The 21,173-nt window shown below is 34.9% G+C and overlaps 1 protein-coding gene across 4 annotated transcripts in view; it reads right to left on the minus strand.

The window, feature by feature from the left end:
• Nucleotides 1–819: 819 nt before the first annotated feature.
• LOC111047203 (basic-leucine zipper transcription factor A) overlaps nucleotides 820–21,173 on the minus strand; it is a 50,445-nt gene continuing 30,091 nt past the window's right edge. For all 4 annotated transcript variants that reach the window (XM_039427129.1, XM_039427131.1, XM_022332895.2 and 1 more), the window contains one exon: nucleotides 820–8,420. In XM_039427129.1, the coding sequence (XP_039283063.1) occupies nucleotides 7,395–8,420 (1,026 nt within the window). In that variant the 3' untranslated portion in view covers nucleotides 820–7,394. The remainder of the gene's footprint in view (nucleotides 8,421–21,173) is intronic.

The following is a 21,173-nucleotide window of genomic DNA, read 5'->3' on the forward strand; positions in this document are numbered from 1 at the left end:
ATTTTGCATCGCTATACTCCTACTCGTTTGTAAGGTATCAAATACATGAAGGCAACTGGTTGAAAGCAGCGCTAAGCAAACTTGTGAATGACTTGTTTTCATAGTTGAGCTGCTATCACTCAGTATTTCGGAATGTTTGGCATTTTCAACTTGTAATGAACTTAAAAGTTGAACAATGCTCAAAATATGGACTCAACTTCTGTTCTGCTCTTCTCTGGCACCAAACTCTCATCCATGAGTGGAAGAATGACAACATTTTTGAACTACCAAACTAAAAAAAGTACCAAACAAAAAATAACTCAATCAATTGTAGGAAAATGTATTCATTTTTGATAAAATAACCTGATTTCAGCTATTTTCTAAACCTGGAATTAATTTTCGTATAATATTGATATCCTGATTAATCAAAGATGAACATTATGTTAGAGAATGTAGCCTATCCTAAAAATGTCATGAATTTATTTGCTACTAATTCGTAAATGGATCTCCCCGAAGTTTTCAATTTTTAGCGCTAATATCTCATAGAGTAAATATAATTAAAAATTTCTCCTTCGAAATTTGCTTCATTTTGGTACTAAATCTAGATCGAAATACTTCAAAAAAATTCACCAGTAAAACGTTTCCAAAAGTATTGCGCACATCCTTTGAAACAGTTATTGCTGGGTCGTTATCCTCCTTTATAAAGTAATTATTTATTTGATGAGAGTAAACTACTATGACTCAATGACATTTGCAGTACTTTCCAACACTAGTTCAAGCTTCCCCATATTTATCAATTAACAGACAGAAGGAATAAGGTATTTGATAAAAAACGAAATGTCTAAGTAATAGATATTTTTATTCAATGAAATCCATAATATTTTTAAATGGGGTTTTATGTTATACACACCATTACACATTTTCTCTCCATCAGACTCTCACAATTCAATCAAATATTTGCAATTTTTATCAAATTATAATCATATTATTCCATTTATAATTATCTATTTACATTATTACATAGTAAATTATTGCGAAGTCATCACTTCCAGTCTACTAACCAGAAAATTAGTAGCCACAAAAAATATCATTTAGTATTCATATATACTTTATATATTATCAATTATAATAAACAATTGTACAAGACAAATATCACAGCACAATTATGTTCAGAACGTGTTGTCAAAGTATGAAACGTCAAATTTCGATAACTCAAAAGCAACACGCTCTCTCCACTTAAACTAAACATACTGTACACTGTTTGATGAAATAATAATTTTATGAAGCTTTTGCATACAGAAATCCTCAATACCTTCACGATTGTCACTCACAGGCAACACCAATCCATCTCAACACAGTAATTATGATTTTAATATAGGAATATGATTTTTTGAATACAGTAACAAAATAAATTAGTGGATAATTTTTTTGATATTCCTGACAACAATCTGAAGCTATTTTATTCTGATTTTTAAATACTTTTCTCCTCACGTTTAATGTAAGTATTTGAAATTGTGTGATAATTGACTTTTTCAACTTTTTGCAATTTATAAAACTGAAATAGGTAATAACTTTCAAATGTCTATTGCAGTTCTTATACAAAATTGATACCTAAATCAGTTGACATCTAGATGTTTATGAACTCTATTCACATTTGTCCACTTAATTATTTTAGTACGTTATTCAAAACATTATATTCGTAGCACACATTTGCCCACAGTTTCAATTTCTAGACACACAATATGGGGTAGAGCATCTAGGAAATATTTTCTTGCTACCAGAATCTTCTTGAGTCTCCTAGATAACAAAGGGGTTCTCAAAGAATTTAGTTCTAACAGATTCGATTTTGAGATTGAAAACTTCGGTTGAATTAAGATTCATTTCCTACTATAGCATTATTAGAAGTTGCAATTGATTTCATACTTTGAGCATAAGCTTCCAATTGGATATTTTATTCGGATACACTATGACTTTTGTGTTCACAATATAACTGAATCTAGGGCTAAATTCAAACAGTATTATAGCAATAATTAATATAGATTTTTTCGAAAAATTAATGAGTTGTTTTTATTGGTTTCCAAATAGATTATTTTTTTAGCACAGGAGAGCATCACTGTTCCTTATTTAACACAAGAGATTGGCATTTGAAGTTTAAGCAGCAGATTCATAGAAGCCTTTTGTGAATTTAATTTCTGAATAAAATTTATGTGGACGAATGCCTAATTGGCCTTTTAAAAAAACTCGTCCAAATTCATAGAAAATTGATGGTTCTGAATTCAGGAGAGCTCTGTAACAATTTACAACTCCCAATGCAGAGCAATTTCAAGAGTATTCCATTAGCAAGAGTAATATTAACTTGTTGATGTACAAATGTATGAATACCGATTGAGCAATAAATCATTATATCAATAACAATTCTCCAATACATATATTTTTTATTATATACCAACGGTAAGTATAATTAATAATTCTTGTTTGATTTTCTGCTTAATACATTGTTCAATAGATTACAATTAGAGCCAAGTAAGTTTGAAAGTAAATGAATTGATTTACTGTATTCTGAAGTTTGATCTATTACAACTAGATGATATATTGCAACTTTTTTAGCAGTGTGAGAATAGCACCCATAGGTTTGAACTGATTTTTAGAGAATTTTGAAGAAACCAAAAATAAATATCAAGATTGAGTCTAGACCCTGCCAAACACAAACTTTCAACTCCGATCAGTTACGGTACCCCGATCCACAGCTATTGTCAAAAGTAGGTAAGATATCAAACCATTTATTGAAAAATAACAAAAAAAGTCATGATAATACAAGTTTGATGTCCAGTATATTGTCTCAAATTATTTCACAGAAGTATTCGTTGGTGTGATTTCATTATTAGGCCATTGATACAGTAGGTTTGGAACTCTGAAATAAGAAGTTGAAAAGAATTTGACATTTTTTTATAATTATTCATTCTTTTTGATCCAGTGTTGGAAGTCAATGTCTTATGCTTTGAAGAATCAGCTAAATTGTGAGAACCATCTCATTTCTAATAATTCCTTGAACAAACTCAAAGAATTAAATAATTCAAAATTTATGTACTCTTAACATTTAAAATGTATTTTGATTCACAAAATAAATCCGACATATAATGAGAAATGGGGTTTCAGAAAACTTTTATATTTTCTGAGTGCAAAGTTACATGAGACGATTGTTTTGTTTGAAAAGATTTAATCAACTTGAGACTTGAAATAGCACCATTTTCAAGTTACATAATAATTTAGATATTTCTATGAACGTAAAATACTCGATCAAAGAATAAAATAATAATACTATAATCGTACATAATATGAATATTGGACTCGTCTTAATTGATAACAAATAATGAAGAGGATTTTACAAAGTGTTTGTAGGCATTAGCAAACTACAAATTTGATTTTAAAATACACTGCAATTTTAATATTCTGGACTAGAAGGTGGAGATGAACATACATAGATAACAGATTAAAACTATTCAATAACTGTAAAAAGAAATGCCATCAATGCTAAATACTCTAAATGTATTTACAAATATATACAAAATATGTTTCTTACACATTGATTCTAAAATTGAGGATAAATGACGAAAGCTTTAATAACATTCGAAAAGTTGAACTTTTCAATACGTCTGATTTGAATGAGAGCGACAACTTTTTGAAGTTAATTCAGACATTAATTTATTCCCATTCAACTTGTTCACTCAATTCGGTTATAATCAAATAAAAATTAAATCACCGTATTTTAAATTTTACTATCGTTGATAGGCTAATATCAAAATAAACCATAAAAATGGTTTTAAAAATATATATTTATTGAAGTTAAATATAACAATGTATTTTTTGAAATCAAATGATGGACAGATTGAAATTTGGAATATTTCTAATATTGTAGCAGATGAATTGCAAAGTTATGATCACTGTGAATACGGGTAACAACCACCAGAAATATTCAATTCCTGGAAGACAATAATGAACATTATCAACGTTTAAAAATTGAAACATGTTTGGTCAATCTAAAAATAGTTTCTTCCAATTTTTGTAATTTTCAAATTTAAATGTAAAGTTCAGAGTCTGAAAATTTACTATCACTTATCCCAATTAATGGAAACGCTAAATTGCAATACATTTCGGAAGGGTTATAATCATGATTATAACGAGTTCTTCAGTATTTTACAAATAATCTATACATTAACCATTTACTTTTTACAAATAATGTACAAAATTCATTCATTATCAATCATTACCAAATACAATAAATTTGACCCTAAATGCATAGTATCAAGTAGTTATTTAACAAATATTATTGGGATAACTATATCAACTTTGAACATATAGACATACTGAAACTGGTTCAATACTTACATGTCTATTTACTAGCCTAAATTACAACCAGATTGGATGGGTTATTCCTTGGTCACATTGTATCTTTAAGATTATTTTTATTGCCTCTGGAAATCATTACAAGATAAATATCAGTAAATTGCAAATTATTTTTCTGTTAGTATTCAGTTTTCATTTATTGAACAAGAGAACTTTTATTTTGAAAGTTACTACAAATTTAATAAATTTATCAATACCCTTGTACTTCCGAGCACATTATACATGAAAAATGATCACGGATGAACCCCATGAAGAAGGATACTTTCGGTTAATTTGAAAAACTCAGTAATGTAGGTTCATGAGTTGATGCAGCAAATTTAAGAATGATTATGCTTGGAATAATTTCTTTGATAGTGATTAACAATACGAATACAACAGAAAACCAATCCATCTTTATCAAATGGGGATCAATCTTAATGGCTTGTGAAGTGTTTGAAATTTATATATTTGCTACAATTCAATTGTAATGAACTGGACAAATTAAAAAAATCTGGTATGAAAAAGATTGGCTGTCTGATAACCCAACTACAGGAAAACCTAATTTGACAGTGCTCTACACAGACTGCATCCAGTGTTGAGGTTTGAAACACTGAATAACTTTTTCTAATATCTCAAGATTGGCAAGTAAATTTCCGTTAAGTAATTCCGCGTCTAATATTATTAAATAAAAAACTATTTATCGATAAATTTGATCTAAAGATTGATTAGTATTGCACGGATAAAACTATCTTTTGTGAAAATATATTATGCTCTCCATTGTAATTGAAAATAAAATAATTTGCTATACACATTTATGGTTCTTATAAAACGTATAAACTTCCTAAACCGATTGAATCTCACCTCAGGAGAAATGAATAAATAAAAGTTACACGATATTGACGACAATATGGCATTTGATTCATTGGTGTACCTGATACAAAAGATTTATCCAGAAAATTATACCCCCAAGGATTGTGAATGAAAGTTCCAGAGAAGCTGACATTTTTGTAATTAAATTGTTGGCAATAAATATTATATTAGGAAATACATTGAGTAATGATTATCTAAGGAGAACAATACTTTTTACAATTTACAGAATGATTGAATTATTTTTCCAGACACAGAGAGATTTGAGAACATTTAGAGTAGCTATTCACATAAATCTTTCAAAGTTGTAAGACACATAACAATTATCACATTTATTACACATAAATTATATTCAATTCCTTCGGTGAAATAATACAAGTTCATCGGTACTTGAAGATCAAGTAAACAACATTGTTCACTTTTCCTGGTTACATCAGGACAATAATTTCAATAGGGTAATTCTACCGTGATAGAATTATTCGCCTCGTCTGGTATTCATTCAATGTTTCGTTGATCAATATTATTTGAAACAGATGTTGAAGGCGCTTGATAAAATTTTCCATTTGACAAAACAAAAATTATTCATTAAATAATTGGCTATTACTTGAAAACGATGGTAGATATAATTTTAAGAAAAATATTGCTGAAGTGATAATGAGAGCATACTTTAATGCTTGACATCGATACCAACTCACAAACAAACTCGCCAAAAATATTGTCGAGATGATTTGAATTGAATTGTAGGTAGTACCGAATTACATAGTAGACAAATCACTCAGTTTACATGAACTGAAGATGATTTGAATTGATTTGTAGGTAGTACCGAATTACATGGTAGACAAATCACACAGTTTACATGAACATTGAAGTACATAATTCTAAACTTTTCTATTTTGATTCAGATTAAGTGTTATAATTAATAAAAAAAACTGCTTCTCGAAATCAAATGATAAAAATGAGGATTTCTGCTATCAAAAAAGCCATTCAACAAAAATGAAGCAATGATGTAGAAATGTTTCATATTACTCCAAAATTGAACTGGGTTTAGCTACGTTTCATTTATTTATTCATGGAGGTAACAGGTTACCCCTCATGTGTCTCCTTGGAAAACTTTTATCAGCGCCAATAACATTGTTATCATGAGATTCCACATTATTCTTGAACATTTTGAGCTTCATATACTTCTAAGTTTGATGAATTATGGCCAATTTCGCGCAAGAATTCAACTCGCTAGATTAATGAAATTACCACTATTTGAGCACCAAACGTAGAAGCCGTTGAACAAGGTGAATTGATTGAAGAAGTTAAATTTCACTTTCATACATCACTAATACTTCTCGATAATGAAATTTGAAATAGAAATGTTTCATAAGAATAGTTAAAAAATAACTTTTATATAGAAATAAAATTTATGGGGATTATAATCCACTTGTATTAAAATGCAGTTTCAGATGAGAATTTAATGAAATATAATTATCATTTCCCAGCGTCCTTTGTCAGCAAGTAAAAGTAACAAATTTTATTGATACCGTACTCAAATTCTTGCACATAAATGGAATGTTCCAATTTTATAATAGTTACAAAAAGAATAAAAACTCCTAATGTTACCATTGAAAGTGTAAAAATACAGGTTCACCAGGGTTGTTTATGTTTACCCCGGATAAATCTATATTGGCACAAATATAATATATAAATAAAATCAATAAATCTATCTACAAAGATAGGATCCAGTTTTAGGCCGTATAGAACCAAACATTATCTTTCACAACCTATCTAATGTAGGTTCAAGTATAATGGGTTCATAAAAAGGCTAAGAAGTTGGACCAAATTTTATATCAATAGAGGAGAGTATCTTCTTCTAAAGGTATAAAACATGATGTATTAAAACGTCTTTTGAAGACGTTAGTCAAACTGTATTCCTTGTGAAACATTTCTATTGAGTTTCAATACAGAAGCACACATCAACAAAACTACACCGCAACATTTCTGTAAAGAAGTACATTGGAACTGTCACAATAGCAAAGTTTTCTTTGGATTGAGATACATGTTGGATGGTGGTTGCGTTGCGTTGCGTTGCGTTGCGTTGCATCCAGTTGCATCGATGGAGAATGAGCACCAGTACCGTGGAGCGGAGCGAAATAGTCGGTAAGGTCCTATCGCGCGGATCATGTGCCGACGAGCACGTGCATTATGCTTTCTAGTTCGCCGGCCGAAGAGGAGGGCTCGACGGCCTTCCAGGCGGGCAGGAAGTCGTCCAGGTCGTGGTTGAAGTCCGAGGAGGAGGAGTCACCTCCGCCGAGACAGTCGTTGTTGTTGAGCGGGTCCAGGTCGGACTGGCTGGACAGGCTCAGGACGGAGCCCCAGTTGATGGAGCGGTCGTCATCCGAGGACGTGGACGAGACGGAGGAGGAGGAGGAGGAGGAGGTAGAAGAGGAAGACGACGAGTCTGAGGGCGGGAAGGGCGTGGGTACACGGGGCGGCTCGTAGGGCACAGGCACTTGGGGGAATTGGGGCGGCTCGGGGGTGGAAGTGGAGGTGGGTACATCATTGGAGGAGGTGTTGGCATCGAAGTAGCCCTCCTGCTCCATCTCCTTCTCGATGAGCCGCAGTGTGTTGCAGATGAGCACCGACCGGTGCAGGCTGGGGTCGGAGAACTGCCGGTAGCGGCCTAGCTTGCACATGGAGATGTTGAGCACTGCGAGTCGCCGCTGCCGGTAGCAAGCGGGGCCGCGCACGCACCAGTTAGTCCTCGCCTCGCAGCAGCGACTCGCAGGCGACTGCGGCCGCACACGCCCGCCGCCGCGACCACTCCAGCTGCCGAGCTCCAGGTACGACTTGCCGTTCTCGTCCCTCCTTATCGTCTGCTGCTGTTGCTGCTGCTCGTAGCACTGTTGCTGTTGCTGCTGCTGTTGCAGCTGACGGTAGTCATCAAAGCAGTAGAACCTCTGCTGCTGCTGCTGCTGCTGCTGACCACCATTGTAACTATTCTGTTGAATATGGTGTTGTTGTTGTTGTTGTTGTTGATGGTGATGGTGTTGTTGGACGTCGGTGGCTCCCCATTGGTCGGGCCTGGCCGTCTTGGTCGGCGTCTGCACTACCGCCACTGCGGCTGCCGCAGGTGGACCCCCATCCTGGTCGCTCAACTTGCGCTTGATCGCTGTTCCCCTCAGCCCCATTGCAAACGGTTGTTCCTGCAACACACAACACAAACACCATTAAACCCCTCATCAAACACACAAACAATGTGATACAATCGTATTCAACCAATCAATAGACTACACATTCGGAACTAACAATCAATCAAAATAATGAAATAATTATTCAAGATACTTGTAATAAAAATATTTCAAAACCAATCACTCTGTTATTCTGAATTTCGATTCAATAATATTGAAATTATTTTACAACATGTATATTCTCTTCATCATCGGAGATGACAATTTGTACAAGTGATATATGAAATCGGTTTGAAGTTATTAACATGATACAATATTTATAATGAGAAAAATTGTTGAGTAATAACAGAGACAAATAATCTGAAAATTTTTACTCTATGGTTATACTGTGTGATTTTTGGTCAAAGCGATCGCTGAGTTTTCTCCATCAATATGAAACTTCATCACATGCTTTTTTCAATTCCTCACGTGGAATTCCTTCAACATGATGAAATTGCCACTTTCTTTATTATAACATTATTCTAGGAATTTTTCGAATCAATATAAGTCTAAGTATTTCAGTAATAGAATAATTTCGTTAGAAATTATTAAAACATTATTCTAGGAATTTTTCGAATCAATATAAGTCTAAGTATTTCAGTAATAGAATAATTTCGTTGGAATGGTGACATTGCAATTCATAAGATGCTTAAAACAGAATATACATTTATATAAGTTTATTATCAATAAATAATAGACAATTGTTGGCACAATTGGAATCCAACCGTAGAAAAGGTAATAATTTAAATCAGCATCTTTTACCGTAGAGCTTACTGGTTGCAAGATACGGGATGATTTTCCAATGACGATGATAAAGAAGCAGAATTAGAAAAGGGTGAGTGGAAGAGTAACTTTCTGCCACGTCATTCTATATCATCTCTCTTTGTCATGCTCTTCTTTAACAATGCTATATTCACCCTCACGCACCTCCTCTTTTCCACTCATTCAAACTCATTTCCTCTTTCTCGCTCATAAAAACTCCCTTCCTTTTTCCAACCCATTTTGAATTACATTCTCCTTCCCACTCATCCCAACTTACTTCGTCCACACATTTTCTCTCTCGTTCTGATTTACGTCTCTTTCTAACTCATTCAATCATCTTTCTCTTCTATCTCTTTCCTAACCATTTTGGGATATATTCTCTATCCCTTTCACTAAAAGCTGATCACTCTTTTTCATTCTACGCTTGAACTTCTCTTTCTCTCCGATTCTGTCTCTCTTAGCAGATCCACTGCACGAAAATAAGGTGGAAGAAGAACGGATGAAATTTGAATGCCTAGCTCTCTTCCACCTATATTCCCTGTCTCTCTCGCACACAGTGTGCGTGCGTGCGCGTTGTAAGGGATGAAGCGAGGGAAAAGCCCCTACTGGAAGAGAGGTCCCTCTTTTTAGCGTGCGCTAGGGAGAACACAATACACGAGCGCTTCCCTCACTCTCTCTAGCCGGGTGCACGCTACCCTCTCCCTCTTCAACATCCTCGCCATGGGGAGGCTACCCTCGTAGTCGGCTGAAAAGGGCTGGAGCCAAGCGATGACTGTACAACCCCTGGCCGTCAGAAGGGTGCACTCTCCCTATCCGAGAGACGAGCAACTCACTGATGAACCAACCGGGATGAGGGGCAAGCCAGAATATAGGGACATTTCTCAGTAATGCTCAATGCTTTGTTACACATTGAAATTGAAATTCAAAACAAATTGATAATCAGGTTCAACTATATGTATTTCAACTTGGTTCATCTAAACATTTATGTTGAAGTATTTGTTGTCAATAATTATTATGATCCAGTAAATTTAAACTTTCCAAGTATCAAAAACAACTAATTAATGCTTAGTTTTTACTTATTATTTCCATGATTCAAATGAATGGCTGAAAGATAATTATCATCATGTTTGGGAAAGTATATGGAGTATATAGTCATATGATGGCCTTGTTTATTCTTAATTTTCCAACTTAGAAGAGGGATTCTAGGAGGAATAAGTGGCGAGTACGTTACACAAATCACAATAACTAATTTTGAATCCTACCTAGATTTAAGATGCCAGAAAACATTATTATTGAATAATACAAAGGAGCATTTTTCAGGCTTTTTCACAAATCTGTGAACTATTTCTTCAGGCGATGAGCTATATTTTCAACAAAGAAGCCAATAGAATTGTTAAAAAATAGTCTCGAAATCATTGCATTGTTAACGTATTTGTAGGACAAACTATGTGTTATGTATCAACTGCCTCTCCAAAGCTAGACTTGACCCAGTTATAAGTGATACCGTTCAGTTAGGTAATGATAAACGACATAAACCATTGAGCCAAATAAACTAGATGCGAGTCTGGAAGCAACACGCCGTACGTCAGAAGGCATCCAATCACAACAGAGTCAGGGGACAGTGGAGTGGATTGCCTCTCATGCCAATACACCCTCCTCATTAAAGATTAGACAACAATTCGCCCAACACTGTTGTTGTACCTACGGCGAAGATTATTATTGATGCAACGATCAATTAGCAATACCAATTAATCGCTTCGCTTCAATAATTCACTGCACAACACTGGACAGCTTCAATGCTACCCTGCCTCATGAGCGCCTCCTGTTCGTCATGTTTATTCAACATTGATTGTTGTATAGTATTACGATACAAATTGTACAGATACAACATACACAACTTGTGAATACAATTTATAGAGCAAATAGGCCTAAATAATTCCCATTACAATACAAATTGGAGGATCAATGGATTCAGGCGTGTTGATTGACTTGACCCTGAAAACTCAATCTATGTTTTATCATAGTAAACGGGGTAAACTTCTATATTCAAGAACGAAAAACTTCCAATCGATTTACGAAACCTAAACAATATTCAACAAATTTGTGGTATTTGAAAAATACTCTACAAAATAAAATAAATTATTACACAGCCAAGATGATTCATGTAACGCAAAGTAGCTAAACGTTTATCCGATTTTATAGGATACATTTTCTTCTAACACCAGCAAAACTAGTTGAAACCAATTTTCTTATATATTTTTCATATGTGGAATTATGAAACAAGAACTTAGGGTTGTAGAGAGCTCGACTTACTGAATTATAAAATTTGATTCTATTCTAATGTAAAACAAAACACCTCTTTGAATCTCCGCGTTTGATCATTCCAACTAGAGAAAAATTGAGTCTTCCAGTGCGATGAATGACTAGTTTAATTTTCTAGTCAAGTGTATAAATGAGATTTGAGTTTGTGTCGCAACAGTCGTAGCAGCATAGTCAACAGCATGCAGCCCAATGATACTTGAACGAAATTCCAATGTCAACGGGTAAAGAACTGCATAAAGAACTAGATGTCGATTGGTGTGGTGTGGTGGGGGGGAGAGGGAGTGTGTGAGTTATCTCACTCTAGACACTTATCAGGAGTCAAGGTCACTGTAAACAACCAATGCCTTTTTCCCGTTAACCGCAAATCGAAAAAATAGCATCGACAATAATTCTCTTACTGGTCAAACACTTGAGGGTGGGTAATAAACTATAACTTATCATTGCCATTGAGTTCACCTTATCTTCCTTTCTGTAGCTTAAACCGCCCCTTATCTCTTTTTCTTCAATTTCATCACTGCATATTATTTTATAGGCTTTGATTAACAATATTAGTTACCTATTCTCATCATCTTTATCAGCCAACAAGTATAACACTAGATTTACAATTCATACACCTTAATTCATTTCTCACGATGTTTGTTTCCACCTAAAAAGTAACCTTTTTCGTAGTTTCATGATAGTGAAAGCTAGGATAGGGTATGTTCAATTCAGTGTATATCTCGCTGGCTGAACATTTTCATCCTAAAAATTAAAAGATTTAAATTATTCAGTAAGTATACAGGAGAATTCCGTACTCATGACAACACCTTCGGATATTTTTTCCGTCACATCACATTACTAGAGAACACATTTTTGGAAATTAATTGTTATTGAATTCGTTCAATAACGTTTTATCATCAAACTAAGATCTCAATAATTATTCTTTCCAGAGTATCTGGACGTTTTGTTTAATGGTAAAGGGGAGTTCATCTTTTACATTCTCTACAACTACATGTTGATATGTCACTCTTTCAACCTTTAATTAATTCCATGTGAGTTGAAGAATCTCAATTCTAGATGTAAACAGATCTTTCGAAAAAGCAATGAGTGTGGAAATCCACAAATCACTCAAGTACTGAAGAAGTTAGAGTGTTTGTGCAAGTGAAAGAGAGCAATCGTAAGTGTGTTGATTCAATAAACTGCAGAATAAAACTAATTCTTTGCTCTGTTATCGCAGCTTTATCATTCTTCCCCTTGAATAGATCACACATACACGACGAATAACATAATTAATTGGAGCACAGTTCATAGTGCAAGCCAATCTATATAGCTTTCTTGATAGAAGCTTCTATAGCTTCGTTATGTGAAATATAGGAATGAGGCGATGATATTCACAAATATCTACGTAACCACTAATATAATTACTGATAGAGTTAAAATTTATTTCAACGGAAAGTTGCGTCATCGCATATATATGAATATATGAGTTCTATAGGGTCGGCTGATGTTAAAGAATAAGGAAAAATGTGGGGTTTATCATAATTATGCATTGCGGAAAAACCATGAGGAAAATCAGGTGTGGGTAAATCTTGTTCAATTCATTTTTTCGTAGTAAGAATAACTGTTGTGCACAATCCCTTTCATTTTTTTTTTTTTTTTTTTTTTTGAGAGAGAGAAATAGATGAGAGAAAGAAAAATTGCGCATTGAATAGAGGTGAATGGAAAAGAAGTCTTATTATTTTCAATCATAAGTTAACCCAATGTGGGATATTCATTTTAGAATATTATTCTTTTATCAAATCAGTACAGCCATATTCATCGCGAATAAATGCAATTATATATTAAAAAGCTCTCATATTTGAAATAAATTGAATGAAAAAGTTCTGATTAGTCATGTAAAGCTCTGCTTATAATTTTTGTCTAGAGCCATTTAAGAAACTATAAGCATAGAATGAAACAATCCTATAAGTTTTCTCTGCTTTAAGTTAAGCGAAACTGCAATATCATTGGCAAAACCATTTTAATACATGATTGCACCCAGTTAGTATAGAATGTTACTACATAGAATGTAAATTACATTCTATACTCAGTGCTTGCACCAGGGCAACTCATTTGACTACTCACGTAATATACGATACGCATAATACGAATGTTGAACTTTATCAAAAGATACCTGTACTATCTCTTAGACAAATTAATCAATAAATTATAATAGTATGACAGGAGAAAGACTATCTGTTATTTCAAGATGGATTTTGAAACATTTAGTGTATTTTAGAAATTTGAAGATTCACCGCCTGAATAAGTCATCCGCTATGAGCTACTGTATGTATAAGGAAAGAAACTTGTCAGTGAGCTGTAAAGATCAACCCTCTTCCCCACAGCCATTATTTTTACGGCGTTCTGCGCAGACCTATAACTCGGAACCGTAATGAATAAGTCTTGGATCTACGCAATTAGCCTACATCTTTTTGATTATGATCGGAAGGCTTTGCTACTACTGCTGAAATGCTACAGCCTTTAACGGATAGCAGCACTTTACGGCAGTTTTCTTACTTTTTGAACACCTTGCAGTTCATGGCATCGTAAACGAACGGCTAATTTTGGTATAACGGAAGCACCGTAAAATTACTCGAGCTCTTCAGTATCTAGTGAGAACAATAAACTTGCGAGAACTTTGCGGCTTTTTATATTATAAATACCAGTTAAATTGATATTTTACTGCGGATGTAGGGTTTGGATACGAATAGACAGGGTAAAGAAGACAAGTATTTAGAGACTAGACTCCTCGAATAACAAGACCTGTGAAAATATGATCTGCTCCTCTAAAATCATGCATTTTGAACATTATTTATTATCTGTCAACATACATTGATACATTACAATCATCCCTTACAAGTTGTTCCAATTCATATACATAATTTTGGTAAAAATTAATTCGCTCAGTTCTTGTGAAGATGACTCAATCAGCTCCTTTTGGAGTGTTTTTGGTTCTAAATAATATATTAATATTCTATAATTAGCCTATATCAATCAAAAATATAATTACTTTCTGGTTAGCATACCGAACTATAAAAATCTTCAGAGTGGCGATGCTTTAGCATCTTAGATTGATCTTTCCAGTTACATCAAATTCATATTCAAATCAGTATAAATACATCAAGAATCCCGCGTCACCTATCTAAAATGATTCCACGAATAAAATCACATCAAAGTCAGTACCAGAGAGCCCCATTCAACTGACAGGTAGAGAATATCTCTAAGAAAAAGAGCACCGCATAAAAATAGTGTGGAAGATGTGGGACCCAAGCCCCAACCCAAACCCGGCTCCTTTTGGAGTCTTCGGTTTGAAACCCTCGACAACCGTGTCCCATTCCTTATCCGCTTCGTGGCCCAAAGAAGAAAATACAAAGAGCGGAGAGGAGGAGACGTACCTTTTTTCTCTATCTCCCCGAACTATGCCAAGTACCTTTTAGGTTAGGGTCTTCCAAAAACCTTCACGAAGACTGGTTTACGGGCGTCCCGTCCCGATTCCGAGACTGTTCTCAGCAGTCGTTCGCTTTTAGGACCACCACCACCACCACCGCCCCTGTCACTTCGCCCACCTATCTTCGCCATCTATCTTGTTTTTATCTTACCTATTTATTCTTTATACTAACTATAAAATTTCCTACTATTGTGCAGTTTTTCAAACCTGATTGTTTATCTCTCTTGTAAGTATCTATTAGACGTTTTTTTCAATCTCTTCAAATTAAATATGCATCAAATCAAGCAAAATTCTTGTTTCCCAGAATACTGAAGATATTTATAATTGGTGATGGTACTACGCCACGTCATCAAATCAAAGAGTAATTCTATTCTAGACTTTACTAATAACAATTATTGTCAACATTGCTCTTAAAATTATTCTACTAATAAAATTGGAATAGGAAAAATGAGTAATCTTAATTTCCGGCTACTTTTTATTTAGCCTAAATTTGTATGGAGTCTATAGAATGTCAAGTTTGGATACAACCAGAGACAGAATGCATTTGAATACTACCAAATCTCAAACAAGGTCCACCACTCGTAGATCAAATGTAAACAAATATGTGAACAACTATGAAGAGCTGAGTATATCATGTCTCCTCCACAACTCCATGGAACTCGAATTTTTTAATGCGTAGTTTTGAATAATTTCTTTGCACATTGATAATCATGAGATAGACATTCAGTGAAAATCGTTGGGGAATGATCATCTAAATCGACTCCAAAAAATTAAACGATTTGCAAACCTTCCACAATATCCGAAACAAGACTGGAGCCACACTGATCTGGGATCTAGAAGCTTGAAGAAAAGTATAAGTTTCGCACAAGCGAATGGAATCAGCTGTTCAAAATCAACAAACATGCAATGATGAGTTTTTCCAGTCAGCTTCATTTTTCCCCAGGCTCCGACCTTAGTGGCATCGACCTTACTCCATGTCAATCAACAAAGACGGACCACTGAGCAATTATTAATGATTTCCTAAACACATTTCAACAGGTACGGCCAACAAACTTACAAGTTGAAAGACGTTCTTAGCCCACGCAACACGCTTACAAACTTAACCGTAAACACACACTCGCTCACTCCCCCACACATACTGTCTCACTCGGTCAACAATAGAACAATCGGTGCTTTTCACATTGTTGTCCAAGTCCGTGCCAAGATATTACAGCATTGTCACGCAAAAAGTTCAGAGCTGATTGCTACAGGTGGAGTGATGAATGATGGTTCAACGAACACAGGTCAATACACACACTTCTGTACAGATGAGTAATTTGACTTTGACATCACTGAATCATTTAAGTAAGTATCTACAAAACATGGTGAATACATTTGAAGACAAAAGAAAGAGGAAAATGGATACTGTAGTCTACACATTAATTGATTAGATGGAAATAATTACTAATTCATTGATTTTGACTGGATTCAATTGATTGATAAGATGAAGGAGTATGTAGTTCTAGTTTGAAGATTAATAACTGGAACTGAAGGCCAACACCATGGAAATAAAGTTGAGGTTTTTGTTATGAGGTTTCTTAGTCATGTTTATATAGATGCAACAAGTCCTATTCTCTAATAAAATGCAGGCTCAAGTGCTTTATTATCGTCCGAATTCACCCCAAGGGATTTCCTGCAGTGCTGCAGTAGTTTCTCCTACTCAAATGGAAACATGAGTCCATAGTGAAAAATGGTGAAGACCAGTGGAGGGTGTTTCCGGGGTATAGCAAGTGAAACAAATGGCATTATTCCAAAGAAATTATGTTTGCCTCTCCCCTGACACCTTCTTCTGAAAAGGAGATTCACTTCCATTATGACGCGTTAATCGATTTAACATTATTTATTAATGAGTAAAACCGGCTGGAATCGTATAGCTTGACAGTCTTTCGAAAGTTCCTGATTATCGTAAGAGATTATATCAAAAGAATGGGGTTAAGAAGAGAAAATCGATAGTTTGATAAATGTGTTGGATCTATTCATCCCCCATGTTACATAATCCTTTTTTAAAATTCTTACAGCTCTGTTTCGTAATATGTTTTTGTTATTTATCTGCGTATTCAGATTATGCTTACTCGTGTGCTTTTTAAAAAGGTGGAAATGCGCGCCCGATATAATGATAAAAAGTGAGACAGAGAAACGAGAGAGAGAATAAGAGGACTTTATAGAATGGTGAAAAGAGAAACAGAGAGAAATAAAGGGACGGGGATATTTTACTGTTATTCAGTTGGGCTTAGCTCCCTTCTTCCCCTATTCTCCTACAACGAAGCGTTCATATCGAAAACGAGCCCTCGCCACCCCCCTTCCACCTATATATTATATAGCCCTACCAACCCTCGCAATCCAACATTATAGACGAGAGAGCTTTTTCTCTCCCTCGGCAAAGGCAAGGCTAACAGCGAAGGGGAGCCACCCACATAACACAGCGCCAGTACTGCCAACACAACAAAGCACCGCTCAGAATTTCCCCGCTAAATTCCCTCCGATCGTGGGATGTGTGCTTGATAGAAGCAAAATATCTGCATCAGTGCAGAAGTTGTTCTACTTGATAGCGAGGAGGAGGGGTGATAATGGACGATGTAGAGAGAAGCTCGGTGAATATAAAAAAAGAAGGGGGAATCAAGTAATGAACAGAAATTTACAAATTCAATAATGTTGTTTCCGAGAGTTTCTGGAACAAAATAGAAAACAGTGAATCAATATTGATTCAAAACTGTTTTGGTTCAAATTCAAGAAGAGTTGGATATTGGATTCATGGAAATTACTGGATTGATGGGGAAAATGACTGACGTTTAACACTCAACTAGTCTATAGTGAGGTCCACGTTATAATGACAGTATTTGATCAACTTTGGGTTTGCTATCCTTGTCTATCATTCGACAAAGCCGGTGGTACTATCCTTTTCTAGGTCCATAACGATGCCAATTATGTTTTTGACAGTGTAGAAATATGATTAATTAATGCAGAGAATCGGCATCGATATTCTTCTATCTTTATCCACTGTCATTATAACGTGGACCTCACTACAGTGATAAACATTGGAAACTGAGACGCTCTTTATTGATTTGGAAATGGTTTTACAAAGCACCAAAATTGATGCAAATTATTGACAACAGGCTAGATTATAGAATGATTTGTTCATAAATTTCGAATCTCCAAAACTCCAATTATAGGCATACAGGAGTTCAATATATTCATACGTTTTCATGTAATAGGCTTGAAATTCTAAATTCTAGTGACTAATTTGGGAAAGTCAATAATGAAAAGTAAAATCATTGAAATATTGTAGATAAATTTACATTGAAATCTAAATCCATTTATATTACTTGCACACGCAAGAATCCCCACGGAGAATAAACTAACATATAAATTGATGTGATTAAGAGGTATAAAAAACAATTCATTCAGATTTCTGATCTGTTGAGATGATGCAGGAACTATAAATAGGCAGGCAATAAATTTGTGTGTTGCACGGTGATAATGGGAGTTTAATTCATTGTGGAGTGTGTGGTGTGTTCGGCCAGAAAATCATCGCTTTCTTCGTGAATAATGCATCTAAACGAGCGCTAGGTCATTATGCAACAATGTTAAATGAAGCGAGAAGGAATGCCTCCTCTCCTCTGTTTTTAAGGTCAATGTAACGCCAGGTACACTCTGTGTGTTAATTAATTTGATGATGAGTGGTGTCGAAAAAGAAGTCGAGAGAAAGAGAGAGTGAGTGCCAGAAGACAAGCTATCGGAATTTGTTATCGATTGGAGATAGTCGCAAACTGATGAATGGAAAGAATAATCTAATCTGAATGACGATCGTGCCATTTAATAGGCTAATGGCCCTTTACTACGTTCATTCATAGTAGACCCCTTCCTTATTATTGCTCCATGTTTTGTTTACTGTCCTTTTCTTTTGCCAATAATAATGTCTGGTCGCGTATTATCGGCAAATGACAAATGCGTGACTGGTTATGAGACTGCTGCTGCTGCTGCTGCAATGACACGCTAGTCGTCATCTAAACAGGTGAATAGGCCTAATGCTCACTCACAACTCACAACACAACTGGCGGTCTGTGTGGGGTAGGGCAGGGAAACACATACTTCACATTGCTGTCACTGTTTCAAGAGCCGTCTACTACCTTACATTACAAGTCTCATTCACAATCAATCATCTAAATCAACCGTTTGTTTACAGTGATATCACAGATTTATAGTCAGTCATCAGAATCGAAATTTACAAATCATTCTGACGGGGAACTGAGAGGCCTGAAAATTTAGAAAAAGAGCATATAACTTAGCAATGAAGATTCGATTTTCAATGAGATCTGAAAAACTGGGCCAATGAAAAATTTTCTCGATCATGATTTGAAATAATTATTGTACTTTGAAGTACAAAGCATGATTCAATTGAAAATAGAAAGCTAAGAATATGTTGGAGAAATATATGAACATTCTCATGTTATTAATTGAAAATACGCTCTGTATCACAGTATTGTCAAAGTGACTTTGATCTTGAGTAAATAAAAATAATTTTGATATGAGGAAAATAAGCAAAAATGAGTCGAGTGTTTTAGAATAAAAAATTATCTCTTAAATAGAATTCTGTCACATAGGGATATTTGTAATGTATAAATCTAGTTTTCGATTTCCCTCTATTTCTATTGATGGAATAAAATCACAATAATGCCAATTTTCTACTCATTTTTACAGGGAAAAATTGCATCAATAACAGATGTAGGCTACTTGTTTAGTAGAAGTAGGATGAGAATTGTCCGTATAGATAATAGATTCTATGCAGGGAATTTAAAAACGAAATATGCCTGTACATTGAACTTATGTAGAAGAATAAAACACTGTTTAGGAGATGAAATTGAGCCAATAACCAGTAGGTATGCTGCTAATCACTAGAACACCAATAATTATTCCTATCCCGCCTTCAAACTTCATTCAGATCATATAAATTAGTGTTTCTTTCCATTCATGAGCCTCAACATAGTAGCGTACACACGTAAGCACTCTCGCTATCAATTGACTCAATCAAGTTAAGCTAATCCGATTTGGAACGGCTTGTGTGTTGTTATCCCTAATAGATAACAAGTATGCAGAGCAGAGGGAACGCGGTGTTGACAAATAGAGTATTATATTTAATTACTCCCCAGATTCACATAGCAGCGGCGGCGTGCTCTATTCACATGCCCTTAAGGCCTACTTACGCCTAATCACAAACGTATTCAAGGGATTAGAACCAGAGCATTTTTAATAACTATAATGTAGTTATGAGCTCAACCTCCCACTGTTTTTATAATTCCGTTCAGTTAATCAGTGACTCTACAAGCAGAGAGTTACAAAGATGTGTAAGGATCAATGAGAAAGAGTGGAGATTGAATATTGAGCCCAATCTACGTATGAATTCATGAACTTGTTTGTAGTAATGAATATTATGAATATAAATTAAGTCATAATGACTGTGGAAATTGGGATGAGAAGAATGTTTTGCTTGAAACTCAATTCATAAAAACCATAGTGGAAACCAAGGAACCTAGAATACATTGATTATATCATGTTTCTTATATGTGATTTTACAAATGTAAGACTCTGGTGCTGTATATTTATACTTAAAGTCTGTAGAACTGTTTTAAAAATTGTAGGTAAATATTCAGTGGATTTGAAAACCAATTGACCTGATATTATATAAGAATTCTATTGAAACGAACCAAGTGAACTTCTAGAGTGAGATCAGTACTACAAAAAATGAAGGACTAGAATCAATCCTGGTTGAACAAAAGCAAATTTTATTCCAGATATGTCTGAATCAAACTCAGAATTTATTTTCAATGATTATTTTGCTGATCTGGAGAGCTATACAGTTGTGTTTAGGAAAAGCAGTACATGAAGGATCAGGAGAATGAGGAGGAGGAGAGCGATAGCAGAGGAATCTAGCAAGTTGAGAGGAGATTGGCTTGTCCTTGTGTTGGAGAAACAGGCCAGCAGCAACTATAGTTGCCTACTATAGCACTACATGACTATAGCACAGGCTGGGCACCCAACAGCCAACTCACAACAGCTATCTCCCTCTCAGCTCAGCGGTTCACCTTCGACTCCCACCTGCCTGTTCAACCATCACAATATCTCCGTTTTTCCGTCTCTCTCTA

Source organism: Nilaparvata lugens, chromosome 4, assembly GCF_014356525.2.
Source record: "Nilaparvata lugens isolate BPH chromosome 4, ASM1435652v1, whole genome shotgun sequence".
Classification (NCBI taxonomy): Eukaryota; Metazoa; Arthropoda; class Insecta; order Hemiptera; family Delphacidae; genus Nilaparvata; species Nilaparvata lugens.